Raw genomic sequence first — 26,348 nt, forward strand, 5'->3', positions numbered from 1 at the left:
AGGGAACTACTCTCGAAAATCATTGAAGAAATTTGCGGACATCGCAGTGAAACGTGTTGCCCAGGAGGCCAAGAACCGACCCACAATGGAGGAAGTGTTGCGGGATTTGGAGTTCTGTCTTGCAGCTGCATGAAGCTTGCTGAATCGGCGGCCTTGGTTAGATATGATGATGATATATGCTGATTCTATTCTCCTGGGGAAGAATATTCCACATGCATGGGATGAGCTTTTGAAGTTTCTTTTACTGTCTATATGTTATACAATTGAAGAAGAAGCTCCTGATAATGTCAAATACAGTTAATGGAGAGATTCTTATTTATTTGGTTTGTTTTAATAGATGATAAACAAAAACATAAATAATACCAGAGAGAGCCTTGACTTACACCAATCATGTGCTTGACAGAGAGGGTAATATGGGTATTGAAAAATAGGTCATGAAAGTGTTTTTGTAACCTACCTTGGCTACAAGTGTCTTTCCTTATAGAGTGATTCCAAATGAGTTGTAGGTTTTTTCAAACCCTAAACGATTTGGTGAAGATGAGGGTATTTTGGTCAATTAAAACATAATTTTAACGTTTAACATCTATAGTTAACGAACTGAGTGTTTTTGTTACTTAGTTTAGAAAGCAAGGGAGGAAACGTGAAATTTTCCAAATCTCATGGGTGAAAGTGTAATTAAGGCAAATCTCAGGGAAGGTACGTGAAAATTTCCAAATCTTATGGGTGAAAGTGAGATTAAGGTAAGTCTCAGGGGAGGTACGTGAAATTTTCCCTTAAATGGCTATGATCAATAATGATTAATGACCCATGTATATGATGCATTAATGTATAGGTTTGCTAGTGAATGTAGTAAAACTGAAATTCATTAAGATTACGATTAAAATTAAGACTATCAAATAGCATTTTGAGCAAAAGGTTGAACAGAGATTCTATATTGAATAGAGAAGAGACATACTCAGTGGCTAAAAATCAATTTGGATCCTCTACTGCCGAGCTGTCCGGTAGGACCGTGATATCAAGACACGGTAAGATGCGCAATGACCGCCTTACCCCCACTCGAGCAAGGCGCTTGGGCAGGGGTAAGGCAGTCATTGAAGGCCTCACCATGTCTTGGTAGCACGATCCTGCAGGGCAGCTCGATAGCAGAGGATCTGAATCCGGCTAAAATTATCAAATGGTTCTTGCACAAGTCACAATAATCACTAAATCCAGTGGAAGAAATTTCTTAAGAATGTACATATCTGAATCCAATTATGGAAAATTGTCCCTGTTTCTAACCCACCTTGAGGTGCAGGAGGATTATATATTCTTCCCTAGTAGAATCATCATATCTAACCAAGCCATCAAGGTCGATCTGATTACGATTCTTCATTAATCCCCAGAACAACTGTACCAACCAATGAGGACGAATAAGTGGTATATTCTCTCTCAATAGAATCTTCATCATCATATCTAACCAAGGCGATTCCTGTTGAATCTCAAAACCCAACTGTACCAACCAGTGAAGAGCATGTGGAATATTCTACCCACCATTGTTTCTTAACCAAGCTTCATGCAGCCGCAAGACATACTCTAAATCCTGCAACACTTGCTCCATTGTAGGTCGATCCTTACCCATAAAATCCCAACCCTTACGCATAAAACCCGTGCATTTGTCTGCAATCTCCTTAAATTTCTCAAATGATTCTGGGCAGTAATTCCCTTCTTCGTTCACACAGAAATTAAGTGATCTCTTCAACCTAAATAAATGTAATGGACATTCTAGTCTTGTAGGGATGTAAAATTCTTCTTCTGACAAGTTGGAATTGAAAAGTGGGTGAGAATTGACAACCTCAAGCAGTAATACACCAAAAGAGTAGACATCAGATTTTTTAGTCAATTCCCCACCTCCCATGTAATCTGGATCAAGATATCCAGTGGTTCCCATTACACTATGAACATGATGATGAGTATGATGTGATAATGCAGGAGGATATGTTAGTGATATTCCAAAATCAGATATTTTTGCTACAAACTTTTCATCCAATAGTATGTTGGATGGCTTAACATCCCTATGGATTATACCATTCTCTCCCCATGTGTGGAGGTAGTGGAATCTCTAATTTCTACTTCCATGTCAAGTAATTCCGGCGAAAGAGATGATTCTTGAGATTCCCATTTGCATTATACTCATACACCAAAATCATCTCAGTCTCTTCATCGCAAAAACCAATCATCAAAACCACATGTTCATGCCTGATCTTCGATAGCATCTCAATCTCTTTCAAAAATTCTGCCCGGCCTTGTCCAGAATTAGATTGCAGATGGGCACGCTTGATTGCTGCCATAGTGTCGTCTTTTAGTTCACCCTTGTAAACTTTGCCAAAGCCACCAACTCCGATTACCAACGATTCATCAAAATTCTTTGTTGCAGTTTTGATCTCTTCAATTTTGAACCGCTTATTATCATCACTACCAAGCCTGTGGATAGAATCTTTATCAGTTTTCAATTTCCGCCAAGTAAATTGCCACTCTTCTTTGCTACTTTTGTCCGATAGGTAACACCCCAACACCTCTAGACTTGAAGGCAGCCCTCCCAAATATCTTACCATATCACGTGAAAGTTGCATATAATCTCGAGGAGGTTCATCCATTGAAAAGGCATGCAAACTAAATAGTTGAAGAGATTCCTCATGGTTGAGTTCTTTAACCCAGTACACTTTGTCTTTATCAACTTTAGTAACCTTCAAGATATGTTCATCTATGGTTGTTATTATCACCCTACTTCCTGGACCAAACCAATTGAATTCACCGGCCAAAGCATCTACCTGTTCTTTGTTGTCCACATCATCGAGAACAAGAAGAACTTTTTCTTTGCAAAGTCGGTGTTTTATCAATTTTTTTCCCTTTACCACAATGACGTACGTCAGAATCTCTGTTGAACATATCTTTGAGAAGTCTGTTCTGCAAAGAAACAAGACCCATGCATTGCTTTGCTTGTTTACTAACATCTGAAATAAAACTATGCTTATTGAAGGATGAAAGGATGCGATTATAGATTGCCTCACCAATGGTTGTCTTCCCAATTCCACTTACGTCACACATTCCTATGAATTGAACTTCATTGGAACCACTACTTAATAAAGATAATAGATCTTGTACACTAGAATCTATGCCAATACGATGTTTACATTCAGCCAAGTGCATGTCACTGTCCAGTTTATCCAGAACTCTTTTGACAACTAATTCAACTACCTCTGCTTGATCCCTACAATCATTTATATCAAAAATAAAATCACAACAATTGAGGAGAAAAAAAGATCTAGTAAAAATTTAACATATAAATTTTAAGTTTTTCTGGAATGGAAAGCAATCAGAAATAAACACTAGTAGTGAGAATTTAGTACAAGCAAAAATTGAAAGTATGCATCCTTATATACAAAGTAGGGGTGTAGGGATTGGGGGCATTTGCTGCTCGGGCTGCCCCAAGGGCCCTGCTGTGCAGACACAAGGCTGCGCACAATGACTACCTTACCCCTGCCCAAGTGCCTTGCCTGAGTGGGGGTAAGACGATCATTGCGCGTGGCCCTGTGTCTGCACAACACAACACAATTGGGGCAACGCACCGTAGAGGAGCCGGATCCGGGGTGTAGTGGTTTAAACACAAATATCATTAGGGGTGATAATAGAGCATCAAGACAACGTAATTTACTAGTTTATTACAATACTAAGTGACTTTGAGCTATTAAGAGGAAGAATGAATCTCTATGATCAACCAAACAAATTGGGCTTCAAACAAGGTCGAAAATCCCCGAGGATATGTTAAAATGGATTTGAAATTTCCTATGTCTTGAAAAATCTTTAACCTCTTGAGATACAAAGATAAGGGTCTAATGCAAGGCCAACACTGAGAGGGGTGGTGAATCAATGTATACAAATTTCCCCCTTAATTCAAACTCTGTGTGCTAGTGTCACTGTGCTACTGTCATTGTCTAGTCTGTGCCTGAACCAATACTGTGCAAAATGGCTAGGGCAATCCAAATTTTACCAGCTACATTCTGTATGCCCTCTTGTACTGCAACCAAGATTGGCCATGCCTACTAGGAGAGACACACGCACTATGCACATACAAATGTCATCAAAGCAATTTACACATTCCACAACATAAAGTTCACGTGGTTCGACAATTTGCTTACATTCATGGAACAATACCACTTAGGGTCTCGTATTTGCCTAATACTCATCAAGTATCAACTGCTCCTACAGTCCAGGATTCCTCTTACTTTGGTCCTTGATTTACAAAGACATGCAATGGCTACAATCCCAACTACTCACAACCAAAACTATGAGTGTTTATCTTTAGCTACAACTAGACAACTTGTCAAACACCTATTGGGAACCCACTCAATAGCCCGTTACAATGATAAAAACAATTCAAAATCATATTCCTCAACCTTTATACATCATAACTAAGACAATTTAACACTCAACACTTGTAGCTAATTACAATGGAAAATTGACAAGAGTTTTACCAAAGTGGATCAACCACTTGAAGGCCACAGTTCTCCACCATCTGCACAATCTTCCTCGGGCTTTGGGAAGTCCAATTGATGTAGTCCAATCAATTACAAGTTTTCGTAATCCAAATGTATCCAATCCATAGAACAAAATAGAACTCAAACTAGGGCATCTAGGGCTCTCTCTAGCTTCCACTCTCAGTTCCACAGTATTCTTCTCATTTTTTAAAGCATATAAGAATAATTATCCCTTGCAATTTGCGGGCACCTCCAAGTCCTCCAATTCCTCTAATAGAGGGGAGTGGATCCCACTTTAGGTAGTGTTTTCAGGCAGGGGGTAGGGTGGTCATTTCTACCCCCATGTGAGGAATTGGAGGAATTGGAGGGAGCAGCAAATTGGAGGGAATAACGATTCAACATATAACACCATCAATTACCAAAATTGAACTTCAAATGGCCAAGTTATGGCCAAAACAAGATCCAGGGGCAAAACTATTTTTTCAGTGGCATTTCGTGAAATGAGAAATGTCACTAATTATTGTTGCGATAAAACTGAGTGTAAAGATTCTTTCGACTTAGATTTTGACCGCTCGATTAAGTTAAAAAACATGTTTCAAATGAGGTTTGTCAAATCAGTTGTTTGCACTTGACAGAAACACCAAAACACAAGGAGCTTCAAGGTCTCTGTATTAGGATCTTTCACTCAAGTGTGGTATATGCGTGAAGCATCCTAACATGGCGAGCTTACCCTACTTCGCATCACATGAATCCTCGTACACCCAGCCAATCCAAGAAAGTGCGGGTGAATCTTTGATATTGAGTCTGGTGCGTATTTGTTCATTCTTCCAATCCGAATCTCAGCCCTGGAGTCTCATCAGATGGCTAGGAAGACTCTTGAACCGAAAATATATTAACCAAAACCTAGAGATCCACTTTGCTTTCCAAGAGCTCACTTAAACACCCCTTCATTGGCATAGCTTTCATGCTTTGGCCATTTTTTTACCAAAAGAACTAATTGGCCTTATGGCTTGAGGACTTGGCTTTTGTGCACACTAGCCATAGTTGGGATCCCACAGACAAGGGTCTCTATGAGCATCTGCCATGGCTAAGGGGCCTTTCCAAGCTACTGGTGCGAACCACACGACTTGGTGGCATGTGGCCATGGCATTGTGTAGCCTTTGCTGGCTTGCCTATGCGGCAACTATGGCTTGCTAGGCTAGGTTGACTGGTTGTCACAACTATGCCACTATACACTATTGAGCTGCTATGTTATCTCAACCTTACCCACGTCATCATACCTGGCCCAACACATGTTGCCACACCACCACAAACGGCCATGTCATACCTAGATCTTCCGTATTAGCATACCATGCATATCACCATAACCATGCATGCCATATAATGCACCCATGCATCTCACATGCATATTACTCTGATTACATGCCATATCATCAGGCTCACATCATTTGTCATATCACATACATTGGTATGTGCCTAATGGGGCCCACTCTAGTGTATGGGCGCTAGATTGGGCGAGCATAGTATGGGATAGGTTAAAGGGTTTGATTTAACACGTTCCATTAGCTTTAGAGTTTTTGGCGTATAGGTTAAGTAACTAACATTTGATATCAGAGCTGGACACCACGTCACAGGTTCGAGTTATGGAAAGGGCTACCTAGGAGAGGGCTACCTTGAGTAGAGTGAAAGCCGTTAAGAAAGGACTACCTGCCGTTAGACAAAAATCTTGGAGCAGAGTGGAACCACTTGAAAATGACTACCTACCACCAGAGTAAAAGCTACCTAAAGTGAGAGCCACTGAGGACAACGGTTGCAAAAGCATAGTGGTCTGTTATGTGCCTAATGGGGCCCACTCTGGTGTATGGGCACAAGATTGGGCCAGCCTAGTATGTGATAGGTTAAAGGGCTTGATCTAACGTGTTCCATCAACTTCGGAGCTTATGGCGTATCGGTCAAGTACCTAACATACATGACCATCACATTATGTCTTGTGCCATGCATCTCATGTGCATCATCTCTCATGCCATCATACACCTACATGCATCACACACATGTCACATCATCTCACATGCATGTACACATCACCATCATGCTCCTAACATGCCATCCACATCCTGAACATGCCATACCATGTTGTGCACATAACATACACATGTCAAACCATACCAAACACCGATTCTTTCAAACGATCCACAAGAGATTCCCACCGCAAGGTGTCAATCAGATCAAATACCGATTCTTTCAAATGATCCACCCTAGCTTCCCACTTAAAGGTGTTATTCGGATCAAACACCGATTCCTTCAGTCTTGATCAAACACAAAACAAAAATTTTCAATGGAGAAACAGAGTAGTAAAAGGCTTTTCATTATTCAAAATTCTCCTCCGATGCTAGCCCTCCTTACAACCTTATGTAAAAGACTCAAAAAATAGACTCTTATACTAACAAGGAAATACTTAACCTAATCCTTAACCTATATTAAAGGAAATAGACTCAAAACATGGCTGGGATTGTAGAATCATCATCCAACCCAACTTACAAAACAATTAAATATTCATATGACCATTTAAGTTGTCACATGACCACTTAACCAAGTCACATGAGCATTAGTTACATAAAAATAAACTAAGGAATTAAAACAGTTAATCCCATATGCAACCCTATTACCCATACTTTAAGTCTATAAAATTGACCTATTACATTGGAAACCCATGGGATCATAGTTAAGCCTAACATGTATATAACCCAGCCCTAGACTTATTCCTAAGCAAAGAAGCCCAGTATGGTTATAAATTTACATCATCATATGCATGCCACATCGTCTCAAATGTATCTACACATCACCATCATGCTCCCAACATGCCATCCACATACTAAACACATCCTAAACATGTCATACCATATTGTACACATACCATACACATGTCAAACCATACCAAACACATCCCACACATCAGCCACTGCCTGTACATATCATCAGACATTGTATACATCATCACCAGCCCGTTGCCAACAATGACAATACATCCACACACTATACACACTGGCAACTGCCAAAATGCCATAACTCTAACACAAGATATCCCTAATCCTACCATTGCACCAAATTTTCCATGTCAGTGAAACAAGTAGGGATATTTCCTTCTTATAATTATTTGTTCTTTACAATATGAGTTTGTATTCTTATATCACATTCGCCATACTTAGAAAAAAACTCATCATAAACAATAATGCATAGAAGTGAATGGCGACATTCTTATCTAGACAAATAAAATATTACCCTTATGTTTAAAGGGCTAATAAAATAAACAGATAATCAATTAAGTTTAAGAATTTTGTGGGATTGAGACTTACCTGTTTTTATCAATAACTTCTCCTTTCAGTTTTCCTATCTCTCTCAAAGCTTTCCTCCAACTCTCTACCATATGAGGCTCAAAATTCTTCTCGTGCTCCTTAAATGCTTCTTCAAAACTTCCGGTTTGGTTCCGAACTTGCGACGGATCAACGTAGAAGAATATGGGCAAGACCAGTTGATCGTCGGATGTGTAGCATTCAAAAATCTGAGCAAGTTCCAGCAGACACCATTTGCTGTTTGCATAATCTTTAGAGAAGATAGGGATGGAGATTTTGGACCTCTGAATTGCTGAAAGGCATGCTGGGCCAATGGCTTCTCCGGTCCACAACTCTTTGCTATCAATAAACACATCGATTCCTTTGTCTTTTAGAACTAAGTTAAGGAATCCAGTGAAGTTATTTCGAGTATCTTCTCCCCTGAAGTTGAGGAACACATCGTAACTAGAAGATCTAATTGTGACGGTTGTGGAAACCAAATCAAGTGCCGCCATAACTTACAGAGTTGCAGAGAAAAGATAAGATGCTCTGAGTGCTCTTTTCTCTCAAATAAGGATCTCCTGGGTTTTACAAAACAAATTGGGGTTTTTTTTTTTTTTTTGTAATGGGAAATAGAAGACATCTTCTACTACTTTCCATTTGACAAACGAGTGGAAGGCATGTTGCCGACTCTGCCGACTGACTTGCTTCCTCTGCTTTTTCATTGCTAATAATTCTCAAGTAATTCTCTGTATATATTTACCTTCTTGGGACCTCTCAAAGATGATTAAATCTATCATATCATATGGCATGTCATGGAACTGAAAAAAGAAAATTTGAAAAATCTTAAGAGGAGGCCTTGAACCTTGACTCATTATTGCACCATGAAATTAATTATGGTTTTTTGGCTTTTTATGATGGGGGCCAATGACTTTAACATTATTATGGGCAATTGTTGTCTGGAAATTTCCATGGTTTACAATAAGTAAGACCGTTCATTCATTTTGCATGGACTCAGAAATGGAGGTCTGTCCTTGAACGTATCCCAGATTTCCAGGGGCAGTGGAGGGAGGAAAGAGAGAAAGCCGATGTGGAAGGAAGGAGGAGAGGTGCAATGGCGCCGGTCAATTGCAGGCTTGCAGTAGGTGGGCACAAGGGTGGGTAGGTTGACAGAGAGCAGGAGTGGTTGAGTGGTTGGGATGCCTTCCATTTCATCTAAAGGTCTAAAAGATGCTAGTGTGTATAGGGTATTTTAGTTATTTTCATTGCACTCAGTTAAACCCGTTAGTTTTTGGGCAAAAATTGATATTGGCCCGTACAGAGGTGGCATTAATTTAACTGTCCATCGGAGGGGGTGTTGATGAAAATTTTCCTAAAGTCAATTGATTCAAAGTGGGGTGGCCTCTTATGGCTCTTATAATTGATAGTTGGAGCATCCATAACCAATGTGGGATTACCACAATACTCCCCCACGTTAGAAAAACAACACCCAGAAATGAAGATTTTGCAAAAAAACAATGATAAAGAAAAGATCACACTAACACATAAGACCAGATTTTACGTGGTTCACCCCCAAGTAGCTAGGTAGACGACATCCACAGCTGGCGATAGAAAATGGTTTCACTACTTCTCTGAAGCAACAGTTACAATACCCTCAGATCTAACACACCCTCACAAAGATAAGAACACTTTATAAGAGAACCCTAACCCAGAAAAGTACAGAAATGCCCCTAAAAGCCCATAAGACCCACCCAGTCTAGTTCGGACCTAAACCCAACATATGTCGATATACATCATTTTGAAGGTCTCGATGAGCTTTGTAGGGGTCAATGCCCACGACGCTGATGTATGCACTTTTAGGTCATTCTGACACGTTTTAAAAGTGAAACGACCTGTTAAAGAATCCGCACAACACTTTCTGGACTGAGATTAGGCTTCACCAATAAACACCCCTTATATGCAGGCCTTCTTGTGGATTCCGTATTCATGTTTGAAATAAGACCCATCATCGATGGAGGCCCAACTTATTCGCTCTGATACTATATTAATTTTCTCTCTTAAAACCAATTGGTTCAAAGAGCACCCACAATTGATGTGGGATTGCCTATTATTCCATAGGCAAAGTAAGCATAGTTTTCTGATGTAATGGGAAAAATTAATTGCGGGTGAATTTGAAATTTCCGGAAAGGTTTGATAGGAAGTATTGGACAAACTCAGTAGCTTTCAATGAAATCATAATTTATATGACATTTCGTGGAAGGTGGCAAGCAGACTGACTTTCTGAGTTGCTTTTTTTATTTTTTTAAGGAAATTTTCTTAGATCTACTAGATAACAACAAAATTTATAAAACTGGTAGATGTAAAATATGTTTTATAATTACAAGATACCACCTTGAAAAGATTTACCAAATCTTCATATGTCTAAAAAAATCAAAATGAACTACCTAAAATACCCTTACATTCTTTCTTTCGCTGCGTTTTTGTTTCTTTATTCAATCTTTTTATTTTAATTTTTTATTAACCCCACCCTTTTTCTTCCTCAACTATGAACTTTCAATTTTTAACTCTCGCCAGAAAGCTCAACTTGTGATCCACTCTCCTGAAAACCAGCTTCTCTGGATGCAATCACCATGGTCCCACGCGGAGGTTTCACCGTCACTTGATATACCGATTTGGCATCCTCCACCTTGGTCATCTTCCTTTTGAAGTGTGTCGACATCTTCCTCCACCCTTCCTCCAACGGCTTCTGCTCCTCACCGTCATCGAACTACTAGAAAACCGTCATCAACCATGGGTAGTTGAGATTGCCTACGTGTCCCAACCGGCATGCTCCCCTGAAATCGATGTTCTTCTTGGTGACAAGTCGGATGTTTTTCTCCGAGTATTTTGGAGTTGCAGAGGAAATCCACATAGTCCTAGTTGGAGATGTCGTAGACCAAACCAGGTTCCATGGTCTTTTGCGGGTCTACGTGCCTTGCTCCGTAATCCATCACCGTTGAGGTAGTTGCTTTCAACACCGCCGCCAGCACAGACACATGTGGACGTCCTCGCTTGTCCGACGGCCCCATCCCCTCCGGCCACGCTGCCACTATGTTCAATGCTCGGGCTATCACGCCCTCTGGCCAAGAAGGATGGCACCACTGAGGCCTGGCAGATCCATAGACGGGTTCCCCTGGAGACTATTGACGTGGAAGGAGGTTCCTTTTCTAGACGGTGTGGGTTGCAGGGAGAGGGAGAAGCGGGTGGTTGTTGGTGTTCCTTAGTCCGAGGAAGAAGAAGGGAGCAGTTAATAAAAAATAAAAAAATAAAAAAATAAAAAAGATTGAATAAAAAAACAAAAACGAAGTGAAGGAAAGAAAGAAGCTAAGGGTATTTTAGGTAGTTTATTTAAATTTTTTTAATCATATGGAGATTTGGTAAATCTTTTGAATGTGGTATCTTGTAATTGTATAACATATTTTATATCTACTAGTTTTCTAATTTTGTTGTTATCTAGTAGATCTAAGAAATTTTCCTTTTTTTAATTCCTAAAAATTGTCATTCATGCTTAAGATTGTTGATTTTACAAAGGTTTCTACAAAAAAAAAAAAAAACGAAAAAGAAAAAAAAAAAAGGGGGGGGGGTAAATTATGTGTACACCCCTGTACTTTGCCTTAAATATAAAACGACCCAAGGTTTCAAAAAGTGAGCGAGTACACCCCCTGTAATTTCAAAACCATAGTTAGCAAAAATGGGAACGGCAAAAAAACAGAGTTCTATTGTACAGGTTTTAAACGGTAAAAAATTACAAACGAACAGTCAAATAAGACAAAGAACGATAAAAAACAGAAAAAGGATGGTATGGGTTTTTTTTTTTTTTTTTTTTAACCCGAACTTCACATGAGACCCAGGGCAGCCCCTGAGATGGTATGGTTTTTAAGCGTTTATATTTCAAAAAAATGGCACTAATCTCATATAAATTGAGGAATTTTTTTATTTGAAATATATGCTTCTATTTTCGGTATCCGTGCATTGACCTTGAGTTGAAGGTGATATCATGAAAAATGTAGCCCTTTCGAATCATCTTTACATCGGTGAAAAAATCAGGCCGATCTGAGTTCTGGAGAGAGACATGGTCAGTTAAGTCCAAATAGGGGTGTCAATGGATCGGGTTGGGCCGGGCCTGCCTAACCCTGACCCAGACCCAGACCCTAGAGGCCTTAACCTAAACCCTGACCCTAACCTAACCCTGGCAGGGCCAAGAAACCCTCAACCCTGACCCGACCCTGCCAGGGTTTTCCCTAACCCGGTCCGGCCCGACCCGGCAGGGTCGGGTTGGCCCTGATTGACCCCGAGCTTGACTTTAAATTTTTTCAAAAAATGAAACGTTGAAGGGTTTTACCTTGCCCATCAGTTTAGAACTCAAAAAAAAACTCCTCTGCAATGGAATTATATTGAGCCTTAGCTCTTGGTAGACAATCACAGAGATGAATCCTCAACATAAACCCAAAATTTAAGAGCTTAGCAAGCTCAAATCGATCCTCCAGAACTGAGAACAAAGATCCAATAATGCAGGAATAGAGAAGAATCAGCCATAGCCAGCGAAAATAGAGTGAACCTCTCTCAAATTTCAGAAAGAAGAACTCCCACTCATCTCTCTGAAAAATTCACTCTGAAACCCTAGAAAAAAAAACCCCAAATCGAAATTGTCAAACTCTATAAGAACCCAGATTTTTCTCTCCACCTCAATTCTTCTCCCATCCCAGATGTTCCAACCCCTAGGGGTTCTTCTTGCCTTCAATTTATAGCCTCTTACCGTGCGCTGTGCGCCGGTCTCGATCTTTGAATCTTTGATGGTGATTATCAACAGTTTTTGCACTGAAATCACCATAAAAAAAACAAAAACAAAACAGAGAGAAAGAGAGAGAGAGAGGACAGAAAGAAAGAAACAAAACAAAACAAAACACTGTTTTTGGGGCCAAATCTTCTTGTAGTAAAAAAGACCAAGCCCCAAAAAACCTAGAAATTCCCAAAAATCTCAACAGGACCGAAAAAGTGCTAATAGCTATGACCCATGGAAATTGGTCAAATTACAAACAAATATTAACAGAAGATGACCCTAGGTACTAGATGCAGCCCTTTTTCTCGTCTCTAATTCACTTGGCACCTATATCCCTTCAGCCACATGTAATGTAAAATCAGAGGTCACTAATCCAGCCAGTTCAACAAAGATTTGGAAGTGAAGCTGACTGATGAAATGAACTAGATCTTCATTCTTACTTGTCATAAGCCTAACAGTGTGTCAAGTAGCACTTGCAGAGAACTCAAAACCTCATAAGAACAGGAAGATGAACACATCTTGTTCGCCACCACCACCATCATCATCAACCACACCCATGTGTGTGTGCGTACACATCCTTTTCACCACCATCATTATCATCTTCGAGGGAATATAAGTGTGTACCTGGAGGCCGTAGCGATTGATCGTCAAGGGAATCGATTCATCGAAGCAGCTAAAAGAAAGTGAAGGAAACTCATTACTCAGGGAAGGAGACTGAGGGAACTCAGGGAAAGTGAAAATGAAAAGGAAGCTTGATAGCAGAGAAGGAGGAAGATGGAGGCACGAGCGTCGAGCGGCGGCTTTTCGGATCTGGATAAGTGAAAATGAAAAGGGATTTAGGTTTTAGGGTTTACTATTGGCTTTTTATCTTTTTCTTTATAATATATACATTAATATATAATATTATATACCTATAACTAATACAAGGTCGGGTCTGGGCCGGGCCGGGCTAAACCCAAGGTCTTATCCCAGACCCAACCAGACTCAACCGTGCCAGGGTCAGCCAAAAACTCAACTCTAACCCGCCCTTCGAGCTGGTAGATCAGGGTCGGGTCCGGGCCGGGCTCAGGGCGGGTTCTTCGGGCCAACTGGGCATTATTGACACCCCTAAGTCCAAGGTCTTAAAAAACGCCAAAAAAAGGGGAACGTGTTTTAAACGCGTTTAAAATGGGAATGTTTGTCGTGTGCCATTTTTTACCATATGTTTGGGTAACATACGGCAAAACGTGTTTAAAACGGTAAAAAAATAAAACGTGTAATAGATTTTTAAAGGCATTTTTGCTAACAGTGTTCAAAACCATGCTAAACTAACTAACCGTTAGCCATCCAACGTTAAATGATGATGTGGCATTTAGAGTGGATATGAAAATACACTTTTACCCTTTCATAACAAGGAGTGGGTGAAGAGATTCCTCCTTCCATCTTCCTTCCCAAATCTGGAGGTTTCACTCTCTCTTTGGGTCAAAGTTTTGAAAGGAAGATATTTTTGTAATACCTATATCTTTGATCCAAAAGTTATTACCAAGAGAGGCTCATGGACTTGGAGTAGCATTGCCAATATCCTCCCCACCCTCAAGGACATTGTTCTTATTAACATTGGTAATAGGATTAGTTCTTTTTTTTTTTTTTTTTTGACCCTTGTATTCTCTCAGTTCCTTGGTTTCGTTATGTTCTGGGTTACATCCCATAAACCATAGACTTATGGTTTGTGATGTGGTTTCACATCAACAAGGGAACAAACATTTGTTTAATTCCTTGCTCCCCCTAGTTTTTGTTGATGAGATTTTCTTTATCCATCTATCATGTAATGAGGATCGATGGTGGTGCACTTTATCTCAAGATGGTCATTTCTCTACCAGATTAGCTGTTAAATTTCTTTCTCAAGCTGTTGGCCCTACTAGAGATGCCAATCTCTCAAAGTGGTGGCGTTTCCTTTAGAAGATGAAATTACAAACAAAATTTAAACTATTTTTTTGACGTGTTAAACATGTAGGACTTTCAGTTAAAGCAACTCTCTTAAAATGGATATCGATTGAGCCACACTGTGTTCTTTGTGGTTCCTGTGCAGAATCAATCTGGCATCTCTTCCTCTCTTGCGAATGGTCTAAACATATTTGGATTGCAGGCCCTATGGGACTGAGAATGGAATGCATCTCACTTGCCTCAATGGCAAATCACTGTGTTTCTTTCCTCTCCAACAGAATTCTTAACTCATCAAGAGCGTTCTCAATCTCCTTTCTTCACGCGATGGCACGATTGGTACTCTCCACTTGTTCTTCATACTTTCGCTAGAGCTCAACCAGGGTTCTTTCCACCCAATCCTTTTGAACGGCGAGTTGTTATGCACTCTCCACATGCTCCATATATTTCTTTTCATACAAGCTCAAAGCCCTTTCCACTTCAGTCTGTCGCTCTCGAGCTTGCTCAACTCCCTTTTCCTGATCTGCAAAATTCTTCTTATCCTCCTCAGAACGCTTCTCCAACCTTTCAAGACGCTTCTTAGACGAATGAAGGTCTTTCTCCGCCACCTCACAAGTATGACGTGTCAAGGTCAACTCCACCTCCAGAAGCGAGACTTGTTTCTTCAACTCTACAATCTCATCTTGATACGCCCTCCGTCCAACCACCCGATTTTGGATATCAGATCTTGCTACATCAAACGAAGCACGCAAACCCTTTATTTCCTCCTGCTGAAGCCTAACTACTTCAGCCACGAGCATCGAACCCTGTGACGACCAACATGATGAAAAGAAACATAATAAAAATAAAATTACCGGAGGTACTGCGCAATGTAAAAATGCAAAAAGAAAGAACAACACTTCCAGAACCAAGTTGAGATACGACTGAGCAAGAGAAAGAATCCAGACACCCCTTGGCCATTAGCTGAGCATCCGTCGGCAGCAATACGCGCCGCAAAATCTCTCCCGCTACATGAATATTTCCTAGAACAGAATCTTCCACCATAACGCTCCCATCTGGAACGAAGCGCGAAGGGCCCCCACTAGGGCAATCCCTCTCCAAATCATTGACAGAATGCCTCGAGCTAACCCAGCCACCCCCTCATCGAAACCCACATTAGGGCCCTGCGTCTCCCTAGGAAGCTCATCTCCCAACAACCCAACAACAACAGAATCCAACTCACCGAGCTCGCTCGCTGGTTTCGCAGGAGTCCGCTCATCATCAAAATATGGCAAAATAGCTGCTACCTTGCCAAAGTGCTCGACTGAACTCGGGGAAATGCCAGAATCATTCCTAACCTCTAGACCCTGTTCATAAGCACCACCCGAGGAACCGACGATAGTCTCCAACTGCTTACCTACCTCGACCGACTGCGACACAACAGGAATAGAAGTAGGAACAAAAGCTGGACAGACCACATCGAAGCCTTAACCAACCTCCTCCTCTTCTTCTTCCTCAGTTCGACCTTGGGGGAACTCAAGCCACCCCCTCTTCCTCCCAGCAAAAAAAGCATTAGTGATTAACATAAGACAGGCCTTGCTCTTTCGAACAATTGGCCTCTTACCAGCCCCATCACCAACAAGAAACCCCTTTCATTTTCTATCGATCGATGACCTCGACCCACTGCCACCTTCAACAGCTTACCCTATTAAAAACAACATGCGATTATTTTCAATGATGAACTTTATAAAGAAAAGCACAACAATCACCAAGCCAGAGCTAACCTCTGATGAGGCCGGCCTCGAGCAACATATGATCGTTAGTCAGAGAAGCGTGCAACACCACCTCCGCCACATATGGTCTTCATGTCAACCTCCTCAGACTCGGTCAATGCATTAGCCTTATTCACTCGATTTATCGAGACCCCCTCCATCCAGTACATAGCAAAACGAAAAGATCCCTCTACCCAAAAGAATTTATTCCTCCAACCATCAGTTGCCCGATTAGGGAGCTGAACTATCTTCACATCTTTCCTGATTGATGTGACAAAAGTAATACCACGACAGTGCCTCCCCCTGTGATTTTAGAATAAAACAGTGGGGAAAAATCCTAATTGAGGGCACGACCTTACTTCGTTGACTACCCACAATAAAACCGGCAATACAATTCTAAGCATTCAGAGAAAGTTGAACAGGATCAATCCCATAACGACAGAGGACGTCAACAAACAAAGAATGAAGAGGAAGACGCACACGAGACATGAACATGTCTTCATAGAAAATAGCAGCCTCGTGCATCCTCGATAATGCAGTTTCATTCTTGTTCGTAAGAGATAACTTAAAAGAGGCTAGAATATGGTACTTCGACATGATGTTCTCCAAATCCCCCTCCTTAAGAATCGAATAAAAATCCCTGGGATCCTTACTATGAGATCGCCCTTCAGATACCTCTAACTTCCTACTCTTGGGACTCCAACGCGCCATCCTAGATACAGGAGACAACGTATGGCTAGAAGAATCATTGAAGCCACCACAGTTAGAAGACGAGCCACTGTCCTCATCAACAGATGCGTCGCCCCTCCTATTAGACTTTGAAGCATCCCCCTCACTATCTTTTCAGCAAAAAAAGTGGACAACAAGCAACCCACTAAAAGACTAACAAGACATCCTGCAGAAAGAAAAGAAGCTCCAAAAGAACGGCACTAAAGAAACACTCAGGAAGTAACTTGCAATAGAAGAAACACCCATAGAAGAAGAAGCATACATATATACGTTTCTCAAAGAAAGCAACCACCAAATCTGACGATACCAAATCCCTACAACGTATGGTCAGGATCATTACCCTTCTCAAATAAAAATAAAAAAAAGAAACGTAAACTTTTATTATGGACAAGACTCAACTCGTCCGTACCGCCACAACTATCAATAAAGTTAAGAAACTTTCCAAAAATCTGGCAATAGACAAAAAAGAAGATTCACTACAGAATCAAGTGTAAATGACCCACACCATAAGATGGGAATATCATACTCCATCGACCCCCTGAAAGCAACTCGATGGATTAGGAGACTTATATGATACATATGCTATGTGCCAAGTCACAACCTCGAGCTCCTACAACTTTTTCAAAAACTTTATCTTACTCCATTGACTCTTCATAAAGACTCAAAGGATTGGGGGACCTATGATATAGGTCATATTCTACCTCCAATGCCAATCAAACATGTGTAGTAAGGCCAAACCGGGGACCGGCCCAAGGAAGAAAACATCCACAACCTGATTGGGTTCCCTATCACGACCTCACGTTGTGGGAACCTATAAGCGAACTTTACATGTGGACTACTAAAGGCATAATCACTGACAAATATTGGCAATTTCGTTAATGGATTTCGATCAGATCAGCAACCTGCCTTGAAGACTACGCAACCCTAAAGAGCAGGAAGACATTTTGGGAACAAGGAGCAGAAGAGCATTTTGGGGAACAAAGGCAGAGATATATAAGAGAAATAGAGGTAAAGAAGGTAAGGACTCTAAGGACTAAACCATTGGTTTTGAGAGAGAAAAGACTTTGCAACCAAATTATCCATCTCCAATCCTTTTAATTGCTATTTAGCCCCGAGATCTGACTTAGGCATCGAAGGGATCTCCCCAAGAATACATTCCGTGGTGCTAACTCTCTTTGTCTTTTGGTTCTATTGTTGGGCAGGATCATGCAAGACCAGACCAGATCACGGTAGGGAAGACCTCGACAACAGTGTTTGGTGCGTATTTGTTCATTCTTCCAATCCGAATCTCAGCCCTGGAGTCTCATCAGATGGCTAAGAAGACTCTTGAACCGAAAACATATTAACCAAAACCCAAAGATCCACTTTGCTTTCCAAGAGCTCACTTAAACACCCCTTTATTGGCATAGCTTTCATGCTTTGGCCATTTTTTACCGAAAGAACTAATTGGCCTTATGGCCTAAGGACTTGGCTTTTGAGCACGCTGGCCATAGTTGGGATCCCCCAGACAAGGGTCTCTATGAGCATCTGCCACGGCTAAGGGGCCTTTCGTTGCTACTGGTGCGAACCACACGACTTGGTGGCATGTGACCATGGCATTGTGTAGCCTTTGCTAGCTTGCCTATGCGGCAACTGTGGCTTGCTAGGCTAGGCTGAGTGGTTGTCACAACTATGCCACTATGCACTATTGAGTTGCTATGTTATCTCAACCTTACCCGCGTCATCATACCTGGCCCAACACATGTTGCCACACCACCACAAACCGCCATGTCATACCTAGATCTTCAACATTAGCATACCATGCATATCACCATATCCATGCATGTCATATAATGCACCCATGCATCTCACATGCATATTACTCTGATCACTACCATATCATCAGGCTCACATCATTTGTCATATCACATACATTGTTATGTGCCTAATGGGGCCCACTCTAGTGTATGGGCGCTAGATTGGGCCAGCATAGTTTGGGATAGGTTAAAGGGTTTGATTTAACGCGTTCCATCAGCTTTAGAGTTTTTGGCATATCGGTCAAGTACCTAACATTTGACATCAGAGCTGGACACCACGTCACAGATTCGAGTCATGGAAAGGGCTACCTAGGAGAGGGCTACCTGGAGTAGAGTGAAAGCTATCAAGAAAGGGCAACCTGCCGCCAGACAAAAACCTTGAAGCAGAGTGGAGCCACTTGAAAAGGGCTACCTACCACCAGAGTGAAAGCTACCTAAAGTGAGAGCCACCGAGGACGACGGTTGCGGAAGCGTAGTGGTCTATTATGTGCCTAATGGGGCGGCCCACTTTGGTGTATGGGCGCTAGATTTGGCCAGCCTAGCATGTGATAGGTTAAAGGGTTTGATCTAACGCATTCCATCAGCTTCGAAGCTTATGGCGTATCAGTCAAGTACCTAACATACATGACCATCACATTATGTCTTGTGCCATGCATCTTATGTGCATCATCTGTCATGCCATCATGCACCTACATGCATCATACACATGTCACATCATCTCACATGCATGTACACATCACCATCATGCTAACATGCCATCCACATGCTAAACACATCCTGAACATGCCATACCATGTTGTACACATAACATACACATGTCAAACCATACCAAACACCGATTCTTTCAAAAGATCCTCACGGGCTTCCTACCGCAAGGTGTCAATCAAATCAAATACCGATTCTTTCAAATGATCCACCAGAGCTTCCCACTTAAAGGTGTTATTCGGATCAAACACCGATTCCTTCAGCCTTGATCAAACACAAGACAAACATTTTCAATGGAGAAACAGAGTAGTAAAAGGCTTTTCATTATTCAAAATTCTCCTCCAATGCTTGCCCCCCTTACAACCTTATGTAAAAGACTCAAAAAATAGACTCTTACACTAAAAAGGAAATACCTAACCTAATCATTAACCTATAATAAAGGAAATAGACTCAAAACATGGTTAAACTTATAGAATCCTAATCCAACCCAACTTACAAAACAATTAAATAGTCATATGACCATTTAAGTTGTCACATGACTACTTAACCAAGTCACATGAGCACTAGTTACATAAAAATAAACTAAGGAATTAAAAGAGTTATTCCCATATGCAACCCTATTACCCATACTTTAAGTCCATAAAATTGACCTATTACATTCGAAACCCATGGGATAATAGCTAGGCCCAACATGTGTATAACCTAGCCCTAGATTTATTCCTAAGCAAAGAAGCCTAGTTTGGTTATAAGTTTACATCATCATATGCATGCCACATCGTCTCAAATATATCTACACATCACCATCATGCTCCCAACATGCCATCCACATACTAAACACATCCTAAACATGTCATACCATGTTGTACACATACCATACACATGTCAAACCATACCAAACACATCCCACACATCAGCCATTGCTTGCACACATCACCAGACATTGTATACATCATCACTAGCATGTTGCCAACAATGACAATACATCCACACACTAGACACATTGTCAATTGCTAAAATGCCATAACTCTAACTCAAGATATCCCTAATCCTACCACTGCACCAAATTTTCCATGTGAGTCAAACAAGTACTGATATTTCCTTCTTATAATTATGGGTAATTTACACATACCACCCCCGAGGTTTAACGAAAGTATAATTTTGCCCCCCAGTTTTGGATAATTTTGCGTACCCCCTGAGGTTTACAAACGATAACAAATACACCCATTCCGTTAGTTCATGACTAACCGTGTTAAAATTATGATGTGAACTGACAAAATTGCCCTTGCAAAAAAATAAAAAAAAAACCATGCAACTCATCTTCCCTAAATCAATTGGGGAAGTTGAGTTGCAGGTATCCCTTTTGCTCCTCCGTGTTCTCTCTCTCTCTCTCTCTTAAGAGCTGTGAAAGTTCTGATTAGATACTCTGTATGTGATTCTGTAGACATTGATTATATAACTTTGTTCTGCTTTTTTTGGGTTTTTTCTTCTCTGTAATAACCCTGAAATAAAAGAAATCACTCATCCTCATCATAAAAAACTAAAGATATTACATAAACAAAATAACAGGGCAGCTTGGGAAATCAGAAAATAAGGAATCAAACCCTAGTAGAGATAGGAAGCTTTTACCCACATCAATCCATTACCTGCAGCTCTTACTCCATATACTCCATATTCTTGACCAATTTTCCCAGACCCAACTTGACAAAGTGAGCCCAAAACTATAAATTAACATGAGTTGGGATAAATCCCAAATCTGAGAATGAACAGGCGGAAGGTCAGTCGGTTTGCAAGGTTCAGGCAGTACGGTTAAACCAGGGTACGGTGGAATAGGGTTTCGACCCTGGGATTGCATCAGGGGGATGTAAACTTGGAGTTTGAATTGCCCTAGGGAGATGATGTAACTCTCAAAGTTTCAGTCCCAATCGATTGGGTCTTAGGGAGTTCAAACTCCAATTTCAGGCTGCTTTTACCGCTAGACATAACAGGAATAGAAGAAGGAACGGGGATGGAAACAAAAAAGGAAAGGAGGATTAGTACCTGAGTTGAGAAGAGATCAATCAAGAGCAGGAAAGAGAGAGAAGCAACAATCAAACCACCTTCGACTTTTCACAAGGACCAGTGTAAGCTAAAAATTTCATCCAATTCTCTAAAAACTGAAACTCTCGATGGACTCGCTTACAAACATAACAGAGAAAGAGAAAGGAGCAGAGAAAGGAATACTTGAAACTCATCTTCCCCAATCTATTTGGGGAAGATGAGTTGTAGGGTTTTTTATTTTTTCTTAGCAAAGGGCAATTCTGTTAGTTTACATCACAATTTTAATACTGTTAGTCATGAACTAACGAAATGGATGTATTTGTTAACGTTTGTAAACCTCAGGGGATACACAGAATTATCCAAAACTGGAAGGTAAAATTATACTTTCGTTAAACCTCAGGGGTGGTATGTGTAAATTATCCTTTAATTATTTGTTCTTCACCATATGAGATTTTATTCTTATATCACATTCGCCATGCTTAGAAAAAAACTCATCATTAACAATAATGCATAGAAGTGAATGGCGACATTCTTATCTAGACAAATAAATATTACCCTTATGTTCAAAGGGCTAATGAGATAAACAGATAATCAATTAAGTTTACGAATTTTGTGGGATTGAGACTTACCTGTTTTTGTCAATAACTTCTCCTTTCAGTTTTCCTATCTCTCTCAAAGCTTTCCTCCAACTCTCAACTATATGAGGCTCAAAATTCTTCTCTTGCTCCTTGAATGCTTCTTCAAAACTTCCGGTTTGGTTCCGAACTTGTGACGGATCAACGTAGAAGAATATGGGCAAGACCAGTTGATCGTCGGAAGTGTAGCATTCAAAAATCTGAGCAAGTTCCAGCAGACACCATTTGCTGTTTGCATAATCTTTAGAGAAGATAGGGATGGATATTTTGGACCTCTGAATTGCTGAAAGGCATGCTGGGCCAATGGCTTCTCCGGTCCACAACTCTTTGCTATCAATAAACACATCGATTCCTTTGTCTTTTAGAACTAAGTTAAGGAATCCAGTGAAGTTATTTCGAGTATCTTCTCCCCTGAAGTTGAGGAACACATCGTAACCAGAAGATCTAATTGTGACGGTTGTGGAAACCAAATCAAGTGCCGCCATAACTTACAGAGTTGCAGAGAAAAGATAAGATGCTCAGAGTGCTCTTTTCTCTCAAATAAGGATCTCCTGGATTTTACAAAACAAATTGGGTAGTTTTTTTTTCTTTTTTAATGGGAAATAGAAGACATCTTCAACTACTTTCCATTTGATTTGATAAACGAGTGGAACTGTGGAAGGCGTGTTGCCGACTCTGCCGACTGACTTGCTTCCTCTACTTTTTCATTCTTAATAATTGTCAAGTAATTCTCTGTACATATTTACCTTCTTGACCTCGCACAGCAGATTAAATCTATCATATCATATGGCATGTAATGGAACTGAAAAAAGAAAATTTGAAAAATCTTAAGTGGCGGCCTTGGCCCTTGACTCATTATTGCACCATGAAATTAATTATGGTTTTCTGGCTTTTTATGAGGGGGGCCTATGACGTTAACATTATTGTGGGTAATTGTTGTCTGGAAATTTCCATGGTTTACAATAAATAAGACCGTTCATTCATGGTGCATGGACTCTGCAATGGAGGTCTGTCCTTGAACGTATCCCAGATTTCCAGTGGCAGTGGCGGTGGAGGGAGGAAAGAGAGGAAGCCGATATGGGAGGAAGGAGGAGAGGTGCAATGGCGCCGGTTAGAGGGCAGGAGTGGTTGAATGGTTGGGATGCTTTCCATTTCATCCAAAGGTCTAAAAGATGCTAGTGGGTATAGGGTATTTAAGTCATTTTCATTGCACTCAGTTATACCCTTTAATTTTTAAGCAAAAATTGATATCTTGGCCCTTACAGAGGTGGCATTAATTTAACGGACGGTCCATCGGAGTGGGTGTCGATGAAAATTTTCCTAAAATCAATTGATTCAAAGTGGGGTGGCCTCTTGTGGCTCTTATAATCCATAGTTGGAGCATCCATAGCCAATGTGGGATTACCACAATACCCCCCTAGTTAGAAATACAAAACCTAGAAATGAGGATTTTGCAGAAAAACATAGATAAAGAGAAGATCACACTAACACACAAGACGAGATTTTACGTGGTTCACCCCCAAGTAGCTAGGTAGGCTACATCCACAGCTGGCGATAGAAAATGTTTCACTACTTCTCTGAAGCAACAATTACAATCCCCCAGATCTAACACACCCTCACAAAGATAAGAACACTTTATAAGAGAACCCTCACCTAGAAAAGTACATAAATGCCCCTAGAAGCCCAAAAGACCCACCTAGTCTAGTTCAGACCTGAACCCGACATATGTCAATATACATATCATTTTGAAGGTCTCAATGAGCTTTGCAAGGGTCAACGCCCACAGCGCTGATGTATGCACTTTTAGGCCATTCTGCCGTGTTTCAAAAGCGAAACGACCTGTTGAAGAATCTGCACAACACTTTCTAGACTGAGATCGAGCTTCACCAATAAACACCCCTTACGTGCAGGCCTTCTTGTGGGCTGCGTATTCATGTTTGGAATAGGCTCATCATCAACGAACTCGGCACCGTTGGATGTCGTGCCTGTCAAGTGTCGAACTCTCCACCCCAAACTGCACCGCACTACGCCATGGGGGAATTGGATAGGATTTACAGGTGCATGGTTGTAGCTAATAAAAGTGCCTAGATAGAAAAATAGAGATGTAGGATACAAATGCCCAAGGCCCCCAATAATTGCTAATCCATGCTTCTGATGTATGAAGGGTTAAGAGTTTGTACTCGACTTTATAGTCATCAGAAGGGGTGGGAGGGGAGGGGGAGGGGGAGGGGGAAGATTAGTTAAATGTAGATTAAGACCATGTTTTAATCTTTCTCTAGAATTAAATGTCTCGGATCAATAATGATCAATGACTCATATATATGATAAATAAATGTACAGGTTTGCTAGTAAAGTATAGTAAAACTTGAATTTAATAAGATTAAGATTAAAAATTACTATTAGATAGAATCAGTGAGCAAAAGACAGAAAAAAAGATTCCATATTGAACAGAGAACAATGATAGTAGCAGTGCACAGTGAAGTACAGAAGATTAGTTAAATGTAGATTAACACTATTTTTTAATCTTTTTCGTGCACAATAACACAGAGCATGTGTGCTACTGCCTCTAAACCATATATGTTTACAACAGTTATGATTGGCGAAGCAACGACAATTCTGATGGGCATCTTTCAAGTTACTGAAGATAATTTTGACCATCTAATTGTCGAATTTATTGACAATAAAATACTGATCTCTATCCTCATCGATGAACATTACACACTGATCCACCAATTTCAATGATTCTTATTATCCAAGATATTATTTATTTGGCATCTGTTGCGTCAAGAAATCGCCGAGCGGTCCTGCGAGTTCCGTCACCTGCAAGTGGACCAAGGGATCAACAGAGAGAACCGGTGTGGTTCCGGCCTAGGGCTCTCCGATGCCAAAGTTAGATCTCCTGGCGCAAACAGATGAATAGTGATTATTCAATATGAGTTTAGATGTCCCCGATGGGGTTGTGTACCTTGCCTTTTATAGTAGCATATGGCGGTGTGGAGAGTCCCAGTTTGATGGCGATTGTGCCGTTGAGTGGATAGAGGCCCTGGGTAACGGGGCTCTATCCTGATTGGCCATCTCCCCGTGGGAGGGAGTGTCCTGGTGGCATCAGGATCCTTGGTGGATAGATACCCGCGTGTGGTGATAACGTCCTTGGTGCTTGAATCCGTGCGGGTGACGTGACCTCTAAGCGGCGGTCGAGTCCCGATAGTGGCATGAGTCTTAGCGATACGATCGGATCGTAGATGGGTAGCCCCCACCTCACGTGCCCACGATCTTGTGCCTGGGTGGTGGCCGCGCCTGGGTGAGGCCGCGCCCTGATGTGTGGCCGCGCCTAGGTGAGGCCGCGCCCGGGTGCTGGGATCCGGTTCGTTCTCCTTGGCTATGGAATGGGTCACTTGTGACACGTGGCGATCGTTGATTGGCCCGGTGAATATTGGATGTATCATTTGCCCCCCACTCTCTTGGGATAGGATGTCCAAGAGAGTAAGTGCCTTTGCATAGTAAGGGGTCTGCTGCGATTAGACTTTCCTTGTGGGGTTTGTCTGTAAATCCACTAATGAGGTAGGAGAGGTTGGGGGTTCAAACCTTTCCTCCTACACTTTTTCTTTTTTTTTTGTTTTTTGTAGGTATATGTTCCTTCCTCTCACTTTCTCTTCTTTCACTTCTCATTTCTCTTTCTTACTTTTTGTCTCCCCTTTTGCTCTCCTTTAATTCCCCCTTTGCATTCCCCTTTTTGTCTTTTGTCTTCTCTTTGGTGCCCACCATGTGCTTGTTTTTGGGTCACCTCCACTAGTATCCACTTTGCTTGATTTTGGTGCTTGGCTTGAGTGCCTTGCCTCTTGTGACCTCTATCCCTTGATTGTGCCTCGTGGTGTGGCTACGTCATCGCCGTGTGCTTGTCCTTCCGCGCGGTCGCCTTTTTTCTGAGGTAAATCGATCCCTTTTTTTTTTTTTTTTTTTTTTTGTAGGATGGCTCCTCAGTGAGGCAGCGCCTGCGGGGTGTGGCCGCGGTGAGGCCGCGCCCTGCGGGTGTAGCCGCGGTGAGGCCGCGCCTGCTGGTGTGGCCGCGGTGAGGCCGCGCCTTGCGGGTGTAGCCGCGGTGAGGCCGCGCTT

General features: G+C 41.3%; 2 protein-coding genes across 2 annotated transcripts in view; both read right to left on the minus strand.

The window, feature by feature from the left end:
* The window catches only part of LOC122639187 (LRR receptor-like serine/threonine-protein kinase SIK1), a 64,415-nt gene extending 41,648 nt beyond the window's left edge, over window positions 1-22,767 (minus strand). Inside the window, exon 1 of the mRNA XM_043832009.1 lies at window positions 22,230-22,767. Coding sequence (XP_043687944.1) covers window positions 22,230-22,720 — 491 coding nt within the window. The 5' untranslated portion in view covers window positions 22,721-22,767. The remainder of the gene's footprint in view (window positions 1-22,229) is intronic.
* LOC122639489 (toll/interleukin-1 receptor-like protein) lies at window positions 2,809-8,405 on the minus strand. Its single transcript, XM_043832356.1, has 2 exons — window positions 7,868-8,405; window positions 2,809-3,247 (listed from the first exon to the last, which is right to left on the minus strand). Exons 1-2 carry the CDS (start codon window positions 8,356-8,358, stop codon window positions 2,827-2,829), a joined length of 912 nt encoding a protein of 303 aa, XP_043688291.1. The 5' UTR covers window positions 8,359-8,405; the 3' UTR covers window positions 2,809-2,826.
* Window positions 22,768-26,348: the final 3,581 nt, after the last annotated feature.

The sequence above is a fragment of the Telopea speciosissima genome, chromosome 9 (genome assembly GCF_018873765.1).
Source record: "Telopea speciosissima isolate NSW1024214 ecotype Mountain lineage chromosome 9, Tspe_v1, whole genome shotgun sequence".
Classification (NCBI taxonomy): domain Eukaryota; kingdom Viridiplantae; phylum Streptophyta; class Magnoliopsida; order Proteales; family Proteaceae; genus Telopea; species Telopea speciosissima.

Coding starts and splice junctions, on each gene's coding strand:
- LOC122639489 (XM_043832356.1), bottom strand. CDS start 8,358: ATGGCGGCACTTGATTTGGTTTCCACAACCGTCACAATTAGATCTTCT. Junction 3,248..7,867: donor GAAGTTATTGATAAAAACAG/GTAAGTCTCAAT, acceptor AAATGATTGTAG/GGATCAAGCAGAGGTAGTTG.